At 21.9% G+C, this 14,031-nt stretch overlaps 1 protein-coding gene across 2 annotated transcripts in view; it reads left to right on the plus strand.

Annotated features, from left to right (window-relative positions):
- The first annotated feature begins 321 nt into the window (after positions 1–321).
- Positions 322–14,031, plus strand: part of LOC100215531 (ATP-dependent RNA helicase DDX42) — a 45,844-nt gene continuing 32,134 nt past the window's right edge. Inside the window, exons 1-2 of one of the 2 annotated variants that reach the window (XM_065808865.1) lie at positions 322–446; positions 6,089–6,365. In XM_065808865.1, coding sequence (XP_065664937.1) covers positions 6,097–6,365 — 269 coding nt within the window. In that variant the 5' untranslated portion in view covers positions 322–446; positions 6,089–6,096. Of the gene's footprint in view, positions 447–6,032; positions 6,366–14,031 lie in introns of both variants that reach the window. The other variant, XM_065808864.1, reaches the window with a different exon arrangement.

Below are 14,031 nucleotides of genomic sequence, written 5' to 3' on the forward strand. Positions count from 1 at the left end.
TGACGATGATTTTTTCAAAAATTGAAAAGATTTTGTTATTAAACTAGGTCTAAATTTTTTCTTTACTATTTTTATTGCAATATTATCTTTTATCGTTTTCATCTTTTTTGAAATAGTTGGATTCATTTGAAAATTTCAGCTATTTAAAGTTTTGCTTGATTCAAGTAAATTTTATTCTCCATTTATAGTATTATTAAAGGTATTTATAAAACAACCTATCCTAGTGTATGTTTTATTTATTATAAAAATATCTAGACCTCAGAAAATTATTATAAAAATTAATAAGTACAGGTATATTATAAAAATTCATTTAAGTTCACTATCTTAATACAAAAAATAACGTAAAGCACGCGGACTGCAAAGAAGCATTTGTAAAGTTCGAAATGAGATTCTTCTAAACAAAACTTTCAAGTTGGCAATTTTATTTCAAACTTTTTTCATAGAAGGTTGAAATAGATTTTGACTTATAAATCAGAAATCTGTTTTTATAATACTGAATTTTAAAAAAAATTTTTTTTTATACTAAATTTCAGATTCTATCAAAATTCTGTGTTTTGAAAATGTTGTGATAATATATACAATATAATATATATATATATATATATATATATATATATATATATATATATATATATATATATATATATATATATATATATATATAAATATATATATATATATATATATATAATATATATATATATATATATATATATATATATATATATATATATATATATATATATATAATATATATATATATAATTTTTATAAAAAAATAAATTATTAAAAAAAAAACTTTTTAAAATAATGTAAGTTACTTTATTTAGGTTATTTTTATGATTATTTTAATGAAAGTTAACCTTCTTCCCCAAGTCTTATGATAAAAAAAGTTATTATTAAATATCATTCTCCAATGAATTTAATGCATAAATTGAATTATATTTTTTCTGGAAATAAAGGTGGCATTTTTAATTTAGTTGGTCAGATACTTTTCTTTTAAAAGCAAAGTTTAAAAAAATCATAAAAAACTTGTGCAATTTGCATGCAAGTTGAACAAGACATAAATAGATTTTTTTTAAAATAAGTTACTTTAAAAAACATTTTTATAAAAATCTTTCTTATAATTATATGTGTATTATATAACATAAAAAATCATATATTTTCATATTAAAAGTTATTTAATAAAGCTGCTCAGCTAAATCACAATTTTATTTTGAATTTGTGTAACCTGAATTGAAATATGTGGATTTACCTAAAAATTATAGCATTTTTAAAAATGGTTTTATTGTTTACAAAATACCGCTAATGCAAAAAAGGCAAAAATAAAATAAAATTTGACAAATCGTGAATAAATAATGTCATATAATAAAGTAATAATATTTGTTAATAAAATTTGTTACTAAAAATTTTTTTTTGTGCGCAGCTATATTGTGTATAATGCGTGTTTATGCCTTTATGTGCTATAAATTAGACGCGTACAAAATAGTTGTTAAATTTTTAGAATCTTCAAGACAAACACGTCATCTTGATACATTACTCTATTTGATATTTTTATAAAAATGGTTTTGAATGTTGATACATAGAGAAAAAAAACTGTATTTTGTTACCTTTGTTTTATCACATACATTACAATTAATTTAATAACTTCATCTGATAACGGTTTTCCTCGATAACTCGAAATGTTTTCTAAAAGATAAGCTTAATACTTTTGGGTCTGATACTAGAAGGTAGTGCATCTGTTTCATCATAGTGTTTAACCTTGACATTTCTGCAGTTTGTTTAAGTTTAAAATTTCTTATCTGTTTATTTAAACTCTCCAGTGCATCTTCCGAATATACCCCAATTGGCAAAGGCAATTTATATGATATAGAAGAACTATGCAGTAGCAGTTTATGTACAGTAAGAGGAATAACATACCAGTCATTCAAACTCACTATATATTTAGCTGTTTCAGTGCAGCATAAATCTAATTCATTGATACTAATAGAATATCCACAAGATATGGTTATGAGAATATTATGCAATCTTTTTATTACATCACAATCAACTTTAGTAATTTCGGAAAAAACTTTACTATTTTTAAATGCTCTTATAGCAGTATTGCCGTCATTGGTATTGCCAATCCCAACTTTAGGCATTTTAACATATAGGCTTAACCATTCTCTGATAAGTGACTGAATCTCTTTCTTTCTTAAGTTTACAGATAATTGTTTTTGGCTTATGCTTTATAATTTCCATTTTATAACTCAAATGAAGAATAAATTCCAAGCATTTTATCTAGCAGTGCAAAACTGAAATTCTGAGCGCATTCTGACCACATTCTGGCATATCAATCATTTCAGTTATTCTACTAATAGTGTGATCTAACATGCTTTGAAGAGTACACTTTGCAGAAATTTTAACAAAAATGTATATTTTCAGGATAGCATTTCAATTTTTCCACTAAAATATTGTGCAAGGTAGGATAAATATGTACGTTGTGTACAAGAGCTGAGTTTCTGATCATTTGATATTATTTATTATTGAGATCAGTGTTCATTTTTAATGCATAAGCTTCCTCTACTCTCATAATAATGGGAAAGATTTTATCCAAAGTTTCATTAACCTTTTTGATCTCTAAAACATTAGACGTATTGTTTTTTAAAATAGAGGCTTTATTTTTCTCTAGCAGCATTTGCACTTATTGCAGAAGTTAAAGATAAAGCTTCACGATGTTCATTGGCTAATTCTTTTATCTATATAATAAAACTAATATATCAGAAACATTTCAAATTATTTTATATATTTTTTTACCTTACACTGTTTAAAGTTTTATGTTGTTATTACTTTGAGAATTGTCACATTAGATTTCCTGTAATAATATTATATTACTAAGTTAATTTTATATTACAGGAAATAAGTTGTTGAGCTTTTTTAAACATGTTTTACTTATCAAATAATAAATTGTTCTTCAAAATTGACAATAAATATTTTAACAAACTTCTAAATAGTATACAATGATAAAAGCACGTTTTTTAAAACTATATTTAATATTTATGATTTAAAAACTATATTAGAAAAAGTAATACAAGTAAAAAAATTTAAATTTAAGTTTCCCACCATTTTCATTTGTTTTGATATAGCAAAATACTTTTAAAAATGGTGAGAAAAAAGGTTTTTATGGGTTCTTTAACATTTGTATTTCTTAAATATAACTTTCAATAGCGCAGGAGACCGCAGTAATCCCTTTATATTCTAAAAGTAGAAATGTTAATTAACTGGAAAAAATATATATATTTGTGGAACTCAGTGGAACATTTTTTAGCTGATATATAAACCGAAAATATACAATTATTTGCTACTTTTTTTTAGAAAAGTCTTTAAATTAAAAAAAAAATCATACTTTTTTTTTCTTTTTAGTATATTTGAAATATATAGAGTCAAAAGTTTTTTTATTGCCAGTTTTTTATTGTTTTGAGTCACTGTGCAATGGTTTTCATTTTCCCCAATAAATTTTAAATACATATTTAAATTTCATAGTTATGTTTACTGTTTAAAAAAAGAAAATTATTTCACTTTGAATATTGAGAAATATCTTTTATACTGCATTTAAAATAAGACAGGAGTATGACAGACACAATAAACTGGTTTCCTATATTGTGTATCCTCTCATTTAGCTAAAAAACAGTATTTTCCTAATATAGTGTGGCTTTAATGACATTTTCTGTAGCATAAATCAAGCTGCCATATATATATATATATATATATATATATATATATATATATATATATATATATATATATATATATATATATATATATATATATATATATCAGGCCTTGTTTAAAAGTATTTAGCTGCAGCAATTAACATACGTGTTAAGTAATTTTACATATGCCTAGAGCAATTTCAATTAAGGAATTTTTTATCATTTTTTAACTTTTAAATTACTCAAGCGTAGAATGTTACTCGCCAATATTTTTAAAATAAAAAATTTTAGTTGCAAAGCTATGATTAGAAATTTAAGAAATTTAATATAGTTTAATTCATTTATACAAATTTCCAGAAACTAAAAATTCTTTTTATATCAAACATGTTTAAAAATGCAATATTAAATTTAATTCTTTAATATAAAAAAATTGAAAGAAAATAAACATTCTTTAATGGTAATAAAAAAAACAACTTAAATAATAATTAACTCATTTTGCGGTAATTATTATTGCAGTAATTTAAAAAAGTTAATGTCTATAAAAAATAAAAAAATAAATAGAATTTTATGATATATACTGATATACATAGACCCCCTTAATGTGTTCTATCTATACAATATATCAATACAAAAACACTAGATTTAAAATTTTTTTGAATAAAAAATATTTTAAGGGGTCCCTCAAGACCCTCGAATATTTAATGGGCCCCTAATAATTTCAAAAAAAAAATTTTCAAAATTATGTCAACCTGGTACTTAAATGAAGCGAAATTATATAAAAATTTCAAAAATAATATAGATTTCAAATATAGAATTGTTATTTTTGGTTTTATAACATAAAAAATTATGTTTTTTAACAAAAAACAAAAAAATGTATTTTTTATGTATTTTTATGACAATTTTGATAAATAAGTTAAAATTTTTCTAAATTAAATATTATTTTTGAAATTTTTATATAATTTTGCTTCATTTGAGTACCAGGTTGACATACTTTTAAAAAACTTTTTTTTTGAAAATTTTAGGGACTCATGTATATATATATATATGTATATATATATGTATATATATATATGTATATATATATATATATATATATATATATATATATATATATGTATATATATATATATATATATATATATATATTATACATATATCAGGCCTTGTGTTGTATATATATATATATATATATATATATATATACATATATATATATATACATATATATATATATATATACATATATATATATATACATATATATATATATATATATATATATATATATATATATATATATATATATATATATATATATATATATATATATATATGTATATGTAGATCTATAGTTTGTTGTCTTTGGGAAGAGCGGAAGGAAAAAAGTGATTCTTATGCCAACACATACGTCACTTTTAATTACTTTTGACTTTCGTCCAACATTTGCCTGTTGGACGAAAGTAAAAACCATTAATTTAATTACAAATAAATCGTTTTTTAAAAAAACCACAAAAACGCAAATTTAATTGACCAGAATGTTTTAAAAACATTCTGAATGTTTTTAACAATAAAAAAAATGTTTTTATTTTTATTTGTTTTAATAAAATGTTTTTATTTTTAATTTTTTTAATAAAATGTTTTTATTTTTATTTTTTTTTACTGTAAATCATGCGCGGAGTGTTGCTACATCGACTATCTTATAGCCTGACTCGCAAGGGAGTGCTGCTACATCGACTGACAAATAGTCCCGCAAGGGAGTGCTGCTACATCTACTATCTTTTAGCCTGACCCGCAAGGGAGTATTGCTACATCGACTGAGGGTTTGGTTGGGGCAGGCAGTCTATCAATTAATTAAAAAAAATAATTCCGGTCTTGCATTTTAATTTTTACTTTTTGTCAACAAAATATGGAAAAAACTTTCGGACGACATCTACGGGTTGTATATATATATGTATATATATATATATGTATATATATATATATATATATATATATATATATATATATTTTATATATATATATATATATATATATATATTATACATATATCAGGCCTTGTGTTTTATATATATATATATATATATATATATATATATATATATATATATATATATTTATATATCATATGTATATATAATATAATTAACTAGTTTTTTCTTCTACAGGAAATTGAAATTATCTAACTAAATATAGTAAGTTTATTATTAATATTTTTAAAAAGGAGAAGAAATGCATATATATATATATATATATATATATATATATATATATATATATATATATATATATTTATATATCATATGTATATATAATATAATTAACTAGTTTTTTCTTCTAAAGGAAATTGAAATTATCTAACTAAATATAGTAAGTTTATTATTAATATTTTTAAAAAGGAGAAGAAATGCACACCAACGATAGGTATAAAAACACTGCTTTTTCGGGTTTTACGTTAAAAAAAGAAAATTTGGCTTCCTCAGCATTGCCTTTTCAAAAATATGTATCTGCTTCACAGACTATTCTTCCAAAGTTTCACACAGATGAAAATGAAAAAAGATACCTGCAAGAATCTGGAGCCGGTGTTACTGAAGAAGATCTTTATGACCCCTTAAATCCTACAGATGTTGATGAAACTCTTCTTCAGCCTAAAATGAAAAAAAAAAGAGTAAAAACGTAAGATTGTTTCTGATTCTATTCCTGATTTGTAATACACTAAACACACACACACATAAAGCACTTAGTACTACTGCAATCAATGTATAGTCTATATACAAAAATACCATAAACCTATATATAAAAAAATTGCTACCCCAGCAAAGCCGCTGCTAGCAGGCTATTTCAGTATAACATCAGTCATATTATAAAAAAAATTCATTATAATAATAGTTTTTTAAGTTTTAAAGTGTAATGTTTTGTATCATATTATAAATACATCAGAAAAACACTCTTCAGCAACAGTTTTTATTCAGGACAGATATTTATTTATTCAAGCCTCAAAAAAATTTCTTGAAAAATTGTTGAAAAGAATGTTGCATTTGATCAAATTTTTAAACTCTATTTTAATATATTTAGATTGGTTTTTTATTGAAACGATTTATTATTTTATAAATATTATTTTGTGTCGCGTTTCTTCATATTTTCATATTTAAAAGTTCCTTAAGAACTTACACTTCTTCTTTGTGAAACATTTTTTTATGATTCAAAAAATTTAAAAATGGCAATAAAATACCTCCAAGCAGGGATGCGGAGTCCCAAAAAGGACTCCGGATTTGAAAGTCACAAAAAGATTATTTCATACTAGTTTTTGGTATCCAGGAGCTCTAAAAATATAAATAAGTTTATGAACTACTGATAGGAAAAAAATTAAGACTTTTAAGTTAGAGGAACAATCATTTTTTGAACCCGGAGTCCGTAGGTATAATGCAGCAAGGACTCCAGGACTCCGGGCTTAAAAAAAATAAGTCTCAGGTCATTAAATCTCATGAATTTTTTTCTTATAGCAGATCATAAGTCAACAAATATGTTTAGAGCTTCTGGACACTGCAGACTTGGAAAAAGTAGAGATATAAAGCCAGAGTCCTTTTGGGACTCCGCATCCCTGCCTCCAAGTGAGAGAGCAAATAGTTATAAGAAAAGATTTTTGTAATTAATTAATTGAGTTTGACAAAATTGCTTTTGTGTCAATTTAAACAAATAAATTTTTATTAATGATTATTAAAAAAAATTAAATTTAAGTTTAAAATATTTTTTATAAGTGTGTATCTATTATTTTCACTTTGATTAAGTTGTATTTTAGATACTAAGTTAAAAATGCAACTATGAAAGTATTGTGTATAAAAAGTATATATTTTTAAAGTTTTTGATTAAAAAAATTAAATAGCTTTTTAAATACTACTAGAGCTCTTTAGTTCTTTAATGTTGTTGTTTTGTTTTTTTAACAGTTTTTTAAATATTTTTTAAAATTAAATTACTTGTCACTTGAACATATCAAGTTTATTTAAAATAATTAATTAAATGTCAAAACATTTTTTAAGAAATCTTCACTTGCAAGCCTTTTTACTGTAAAGATGCTCACAAAAATATAACAATTTATAAATATTTTAAAAATTATTATTGCATAATTACATAATACTTTATAAAATGATATTTTATTTTCAATGTACTAGATGTTTTGTACTATTTTTATTTATGTAAGTAAAATTTGACTGGGTGACAGGAATAATGTTGAAAAATGAACTTTAGAATAGTGTTAAATATATTAAAAAGACCTAATGTCGCAAAAGAAAGGAGTAGTGTTGCAAATAGTAAAATTGAAATAGTGCTGCAAATAGTAAAAGCGAAAAAGTGCAAATAGTAAAAATGCAATTATTAAAAATGGAATAGTTTTGCAAATAGTAAAAATGGAATAGTATTGCAAATAGTAAAAATTGAATAGTTTTGCAAATAGTAAAAATGGAATAGTTTTGCAAATAGTAAAAATGGAATAGTATTGCAAATAGTAAAAATTGAATAGTTTTGCAAATAGTAAAAATGGAATAGTTTTGCAAATAGTAAAAATGGAATAGTATTGCAAATAGTAAAAATGGAATAGTTTTGCAAATAGTAAAAATGGAATATTGTTGCAAATAGTAAAAGGGATAGTGTCACAAATAGTAAAATCAGAATAGTGTTACAAATAGTAAATATATGAATATATGTGAATATTTATCTATTAGTGTGTATAAATCACAACTGCTTATTACTTGTTTTTACTTTTCTTTATAGTACAGCTTATATAGAAAAGAAGAAAAAAACAATAAGTTTATAGTACAGCTTATATAGAAAAGAAGAAAAAAACAATAAGTTTATAGTACAGCTTATATAGAAAAGAAGAAAAAAACAATAAGTTTATAGTACAGCTTATATAGAAAAGAAGAAAAAAACAATAAGTTTATAGTACAGCTTATATAGAAAAGAAGAAAAAAACAATAAGTTTATAGTACAGCTTATATAGAAAAGAAGAAAAAAACAATAAGTTTATAGTACAGCTTATATAGAAAAGAAGAAAAAAACAATAAGTTTATAGTACAGCTTATATAGAAAAGAAGAAAAAAACAATAAGTTTATAGTACAGCTTATATAGAAAAGAAGAAAAAAACAATAAGTTTATAGTACAGCTTATATAGAAAAGAAGAAAAAAACAATAAGTTTATAGTACAGCTTATATAGAAAAGAAGAAAAAAACAATAAGTTTATAGTACAGCTTATATAGAAAAGAAGAAAAAAACAATAAGTTTATAGTACAGCTTATATAGAAAAGAAGAAAAAAACAATAAGTTTATAGTACAGCTTATATAGAAAAGAAGAAAAAAACAATAAGTTTATAGTACAGCTTATATAGAAAAGAAGAAAAAAACAATAAGTTTATAGTACAGCTTATATAGAAAAGAAGAAAAAAACAATAAGTTTATAGTACAGCTTATATAGAAAAGAAGAAAAAAACAATAAGTTTATAGTACAGCTTATATAGAAAAGAAGAAAAAAACAATAAGTTTATAGTACAGCTTATATAGAAAAGAAGAAAAAAACAATAAGTTTATAGTACAGCTTATATAGAAAAGAAGAAAAAAACAATAAGTTTATAGTACAGCTTATATAGAAAAGAAGAAAAAAACAATAAGTTTATAGTACAGCTTATATAGAAAAGAAGAAAAAAACAATAAGTTTATAGTACAGCTTATATAGAAAAGAAGAAAAAAACAATAAGTTTATAGTACAGCTTATATAGAAAAGAAGAAAAAAACAATAAGTTTATAGTACAGCTTATATAGAAAAGAAGAAAAAAACAATAAGTTTATAGTACAGCTTATATAGAAAAGAAGAAAAAAACAATAAGTTTATAGTACAGCTTATATAGAAAAGAAGAAAAAAACAATAAGTTTATAGTACAGCTTATATAGAAAAGAAGAAAAAAACAATAAGTTTATAGTACAGCTTATATAGAAAAGAAGAAAAAAACAATAAGTTTATAGTACAGCTTATATAGAAAAGAAGAAAAAAACAATAAGTTTATAGTACAGCTTATATAGAAAAGAAGAAAAAAACAATAAGTTTATAGTACAGCTTATATAGAAAAGAAGAAAAAAACAATAAGTTTATAGTACAGCTTATATAGAAAAGAAGAAAAAAACAATAAGTTTATAGTACAGCTTATATAGAAAAGAAGAAAAAAACAATAAGTTTATAGTACAGCTTATATAGAAAAGAAGAAAAAAACAATAAGTTTATAGTACAGCTTATATAGAAAAGAAGAAAAAAACAATAAGTTTATAGTACAGCTTATATAGAAAAGAAGAAAAAAACAATAAGTTTATAGTACAGCTTATATAGAAAAGAAGAAAAAAACAATAAGTTTATAGTACAGCTTATATAGAAAAGAAGAAAAAAACAATAAGTTTATAGTACAGCTTATATAGAAAAGAAGAAAAAAACAATAAGTTTATAGTACAGCTTATATAGAAAAGAAGAAAAAAACAATAAGTTTATAGTACAGCTTATATAGAAAAGAAGAAAAAAACAATAAGTTTATAGTACAGCTTATATAGAAAAGAAGAAAAAAACAATAAGTTTATAGTACAGCTTATATAGAAAAGAAGAAAAAAACAATAAGTTTATAGTACAGCTTATATAGAAAAGAAGAAAAAAACAATAAGTTTATAGTACAGCTTATATAGAAAAGAAGAAAAAAACAATAAGTTTATAGTACAGCTTATATAGAAAAGAAGAAAAAAACAATAAGTTTATAGTACAGCTTATATAGAAAAGAAGAAAAAAACAATAAGTTTATAGTACAGCTTATATAGAAAAGAAGAAAAAAACAATAAGTTTATAGTACAGCTTATATAGAAAAGAAGAAAAAAACAATAAGTTTATAGTACAGCTTATATAGAAAAGAAGAAAAAAACAATAAGTTTATAGTACAGCTTATATAGAAAAGAAGAAAAAAACAATAAGTTTATAGTACAGCTTATATAGAAAAGAAGAAAAAAACAATAAGTTTATAGTACAGCTTATATAGAAAAGAAGAAAAAAACAATAAGTTTATAGTACAGCTTATATAGAAAAGAAGAAAAAAACAATAAGTTTATAGTACAGCTTATATAGAAAAGAAGAAAAAAACAATAAGTTTATAGTACAGCTTATATAGAAAAGAAGAAAAAAACAATAAGTTTATAGTACAGCTTATATAGAAAAGAAGAAAAAAACAATAAGTTTATAGTACAGCTTATATAGAAAAGAAGAAAAAAACAATAAGTTTATAGTACAGCTTATATAGAAAAGAAGAAAAAAACAATAAGTTTATAGTACAGCTTATATAGAAAAGAAGAAAAAAACAATAAGTTTATAGTACAGCTTATATAGAAAAGAAGAAAAAAACAATAAGTTTATAGTACAGCTTATATAGAAAAGAAGAAAAAAACAATAAGTTTATAGTACAGCTTATATAGAAAAGAAGAAAAAAACAATAAGTTTATAGTACAGCTTATATAGAAAAGAAGAAAAAAACAATAAGTTTATAGTACAGCTTATATAGAAAAGAAGAAAAAAACAATAAGTTTATAGTACAGCTTATATAGAAAAGAAGAAAAAAACAATAAGTTTATAGTACAGCTTATATAGAAAAGAAGAAAAAAACAATAAGTTTATAGTACAGCTTATATAGAAAAGAAGAAAAAAACAATAAGTTTATAGTACAGCTTATATAGAAAAGAAGAAAAAAACAATAAGTTTATAGTACAGCTTATATAGAAAAGAAGAAAAAAACAATAAGTTTATAGTACAGCTTATATAGAAAAGAAGAAAAAAACAATAAGTTTATAGTACAGCTTATATAGAAAAGAAGAAAAAAACAATAAGTTTATAGTACAGCTTATATAGAAAAGAAGAAAAAAACAATAAGTTTATAGTACAGCTTATATAGAAAAGAAGAAAAAAACAATAAGTTTATAGTACAGCTTATATAGAAAAGAAGAAAAAAACAATAAGTTTATAGTACAGCTTATATAGAAAAGAAGAAAAAAACAATAAGTTTATAGTACAGCTTATATAGAAAAGAAGAAAAAAACAATAAGTTTATAGTACAGCTTATATAGAAAAGAAGAAAAAAACAATAAGTTTATAGTACAGCTTATATAGAAAAGAAGAAAAAAACAATAAGTTTATAGTACAGCTTATATAGAAAAGAAGAAAAAAACAATAAGTTTATAGTACAGCTTATATAGAAAAGAAGAAAAAAACAATAAGTTTATAGTACAGCTTATATAGAAAAGAAGAAAAAAACAATAAGTTTATAGTACAGCTTATATAGAAAAGAAGAAAAAAACAATAAGTTTATAGTACAGCTTATATAGAAAAGAAGAAAAAAACAATAAGTTTATAGTACAGCTTATATAGAAAAGAAGAAAAAAACAATAAGTTTATAGTACAGCTTATATAGAAAAGAAGAAAAAAACAATAAGTTTATAGTACAGCTTATATAGAAAAGAAGAAAAAAACAATAAGTTTATAGTACAGCTTATATAGAAAAGAAGAAAAAAACAATAAGTTTATAGTACAGCTTATATAGAAAAGAAGAAAAAAACAATAAGTTTATAGTACAGCTTATATAGAAAAGAAGAAAAAAACAATAAGTTTATAGTACAGCTTATATAGAAAAGAAGAAAAAAACAATAAGTTTATAGTACAGCTTATATAGAAAAGAAGAAAAAAACAATAAGTTTATAGTACAGCTTATATAGAAAAGAAGAAAAAAACAATAAGTTTATAGTACAGCTTATATAGAAAAGAAGAAAAAAACAATAAGTTTATAGTACAGCTTATATAGAAAAGAAGAAAAAAACAATAAGTTTATAGTACAGCTTATATAGAAAAGAAGAAAAAAACAATAAGTTTATAGTACAGCTTATATAGAAAAGAAGAAAAAAACAATAAGTTTATAGTACAGCTTATATAGAAAAGAAGAAAAAACAATAAGTTATAGTACAGCTTATATAGAAAAGAAGAAAAAAACAATAAGTTTATAGTACAGCTTATATAGAAAAGAAGAAAAAAACAATAAGTTTATAGTACAGCTTATATAGAAAAGAAGAAAAAAACAATAAGTTTATAGTACAGCTTATATAGAAAAGAAGAAAAAAACAATAAGTTTATAGTACAGCTTATATAGAAAAGAAGAAAAAAACAATAAGTTTATAGTACAGCTTATATAGAAAAGAAGAAAAAAACAATAAGTTTATAGTACAGCTTATATAGAAAAGAAGAAAAAAACAATAAGTTTATAGTACAGCTTATATAGAAAAGAAGAAAAAAACAATAAGTTTATAGTACAGCTTATATAGAAAAGAAGAAAAAAACAATAAGTTTATAGTACAGCTTATATAGAAAAGAAGAAAAAAACAATAAGTTTATAGTACAGCTTATATAGAAAAGAAGAAAAAAACAATAAGTTTATAGTACAGCTTATATAGAAAAGAAGAAAAAAACAATAAGTTTATAGTACAGCTTATATAGAAAAGAAGAAAAAAACAATAAGTTTATAGTACAGCTTATATAGAAAAGAAGAAAAAAACAATAAGTTTATAGTACAGCTTATATAGAAAAGAAGAAAAAAACAATAAGTTTATAGTACAGCTTATATAGAAAAGAAGAAAAAAACAATAAGTTTATAGTACAGCTTATATAGAAAAGAAGAAAAAAACAATAAGTTTATAGTACAGCTTATATAGAAAAGAAGAAAAAAACAATAAGTTTATAGTACAGCTTATATAGAAAAGAAGAAAAAAACAATAAGTTTATAGTACAGCTTATATAGAAAAGAAGAAAAAAACAATAAGTTTATAGTACAGCTTATATAGAAAAGAAGAAAAAAACAATAAGTTTATAGTACAGCTTATATAGAAAAGAAGAAAAAAACAATAAGTTTATAGTACAGCTTATATAGAAAAGAAGAAAAAAACAATAAGTTTATAGTACAGCTTATATAGAAAAGAAGAAAAAAACAATAAGTTTATAGTACAGCTTATATAGAAAAGAAGAAAAAAACAATAAGTTTATAGTACAGCTTATATAGAAAAGAAGAAAAAAACAATAAGTTTATAGTACAGCTTATATAGAAAAGAAGAAAAAAACAATAAGTTTATAGTACAGCTTATATAGAAAAGAAGAAAAAAACAATAAGTTTATAGTACAGCTTATATAGAAAAGAAGAAAAAAACAATAAGTTTATAGTACAGCTTATATAGAAAAGAAGAAAAAAACAATAAGTTTATAGTACAGCTTATATAGAAAAGAAGAAAAAAAC

Source organism: Hydra vulgaris, chromosome 11 (genome assembly GCF_038396675.1).
Source record: "Hydra vulgaris chromosome 11, alternate assembly HydraT2T_AEP".
Taxonomy (NCBI): Eukaryota; Metazoa; Cnidaria; class Hydrozoa; order Anthoathecata; family Hydridae; genus Hydra; species Hydra vulgaris.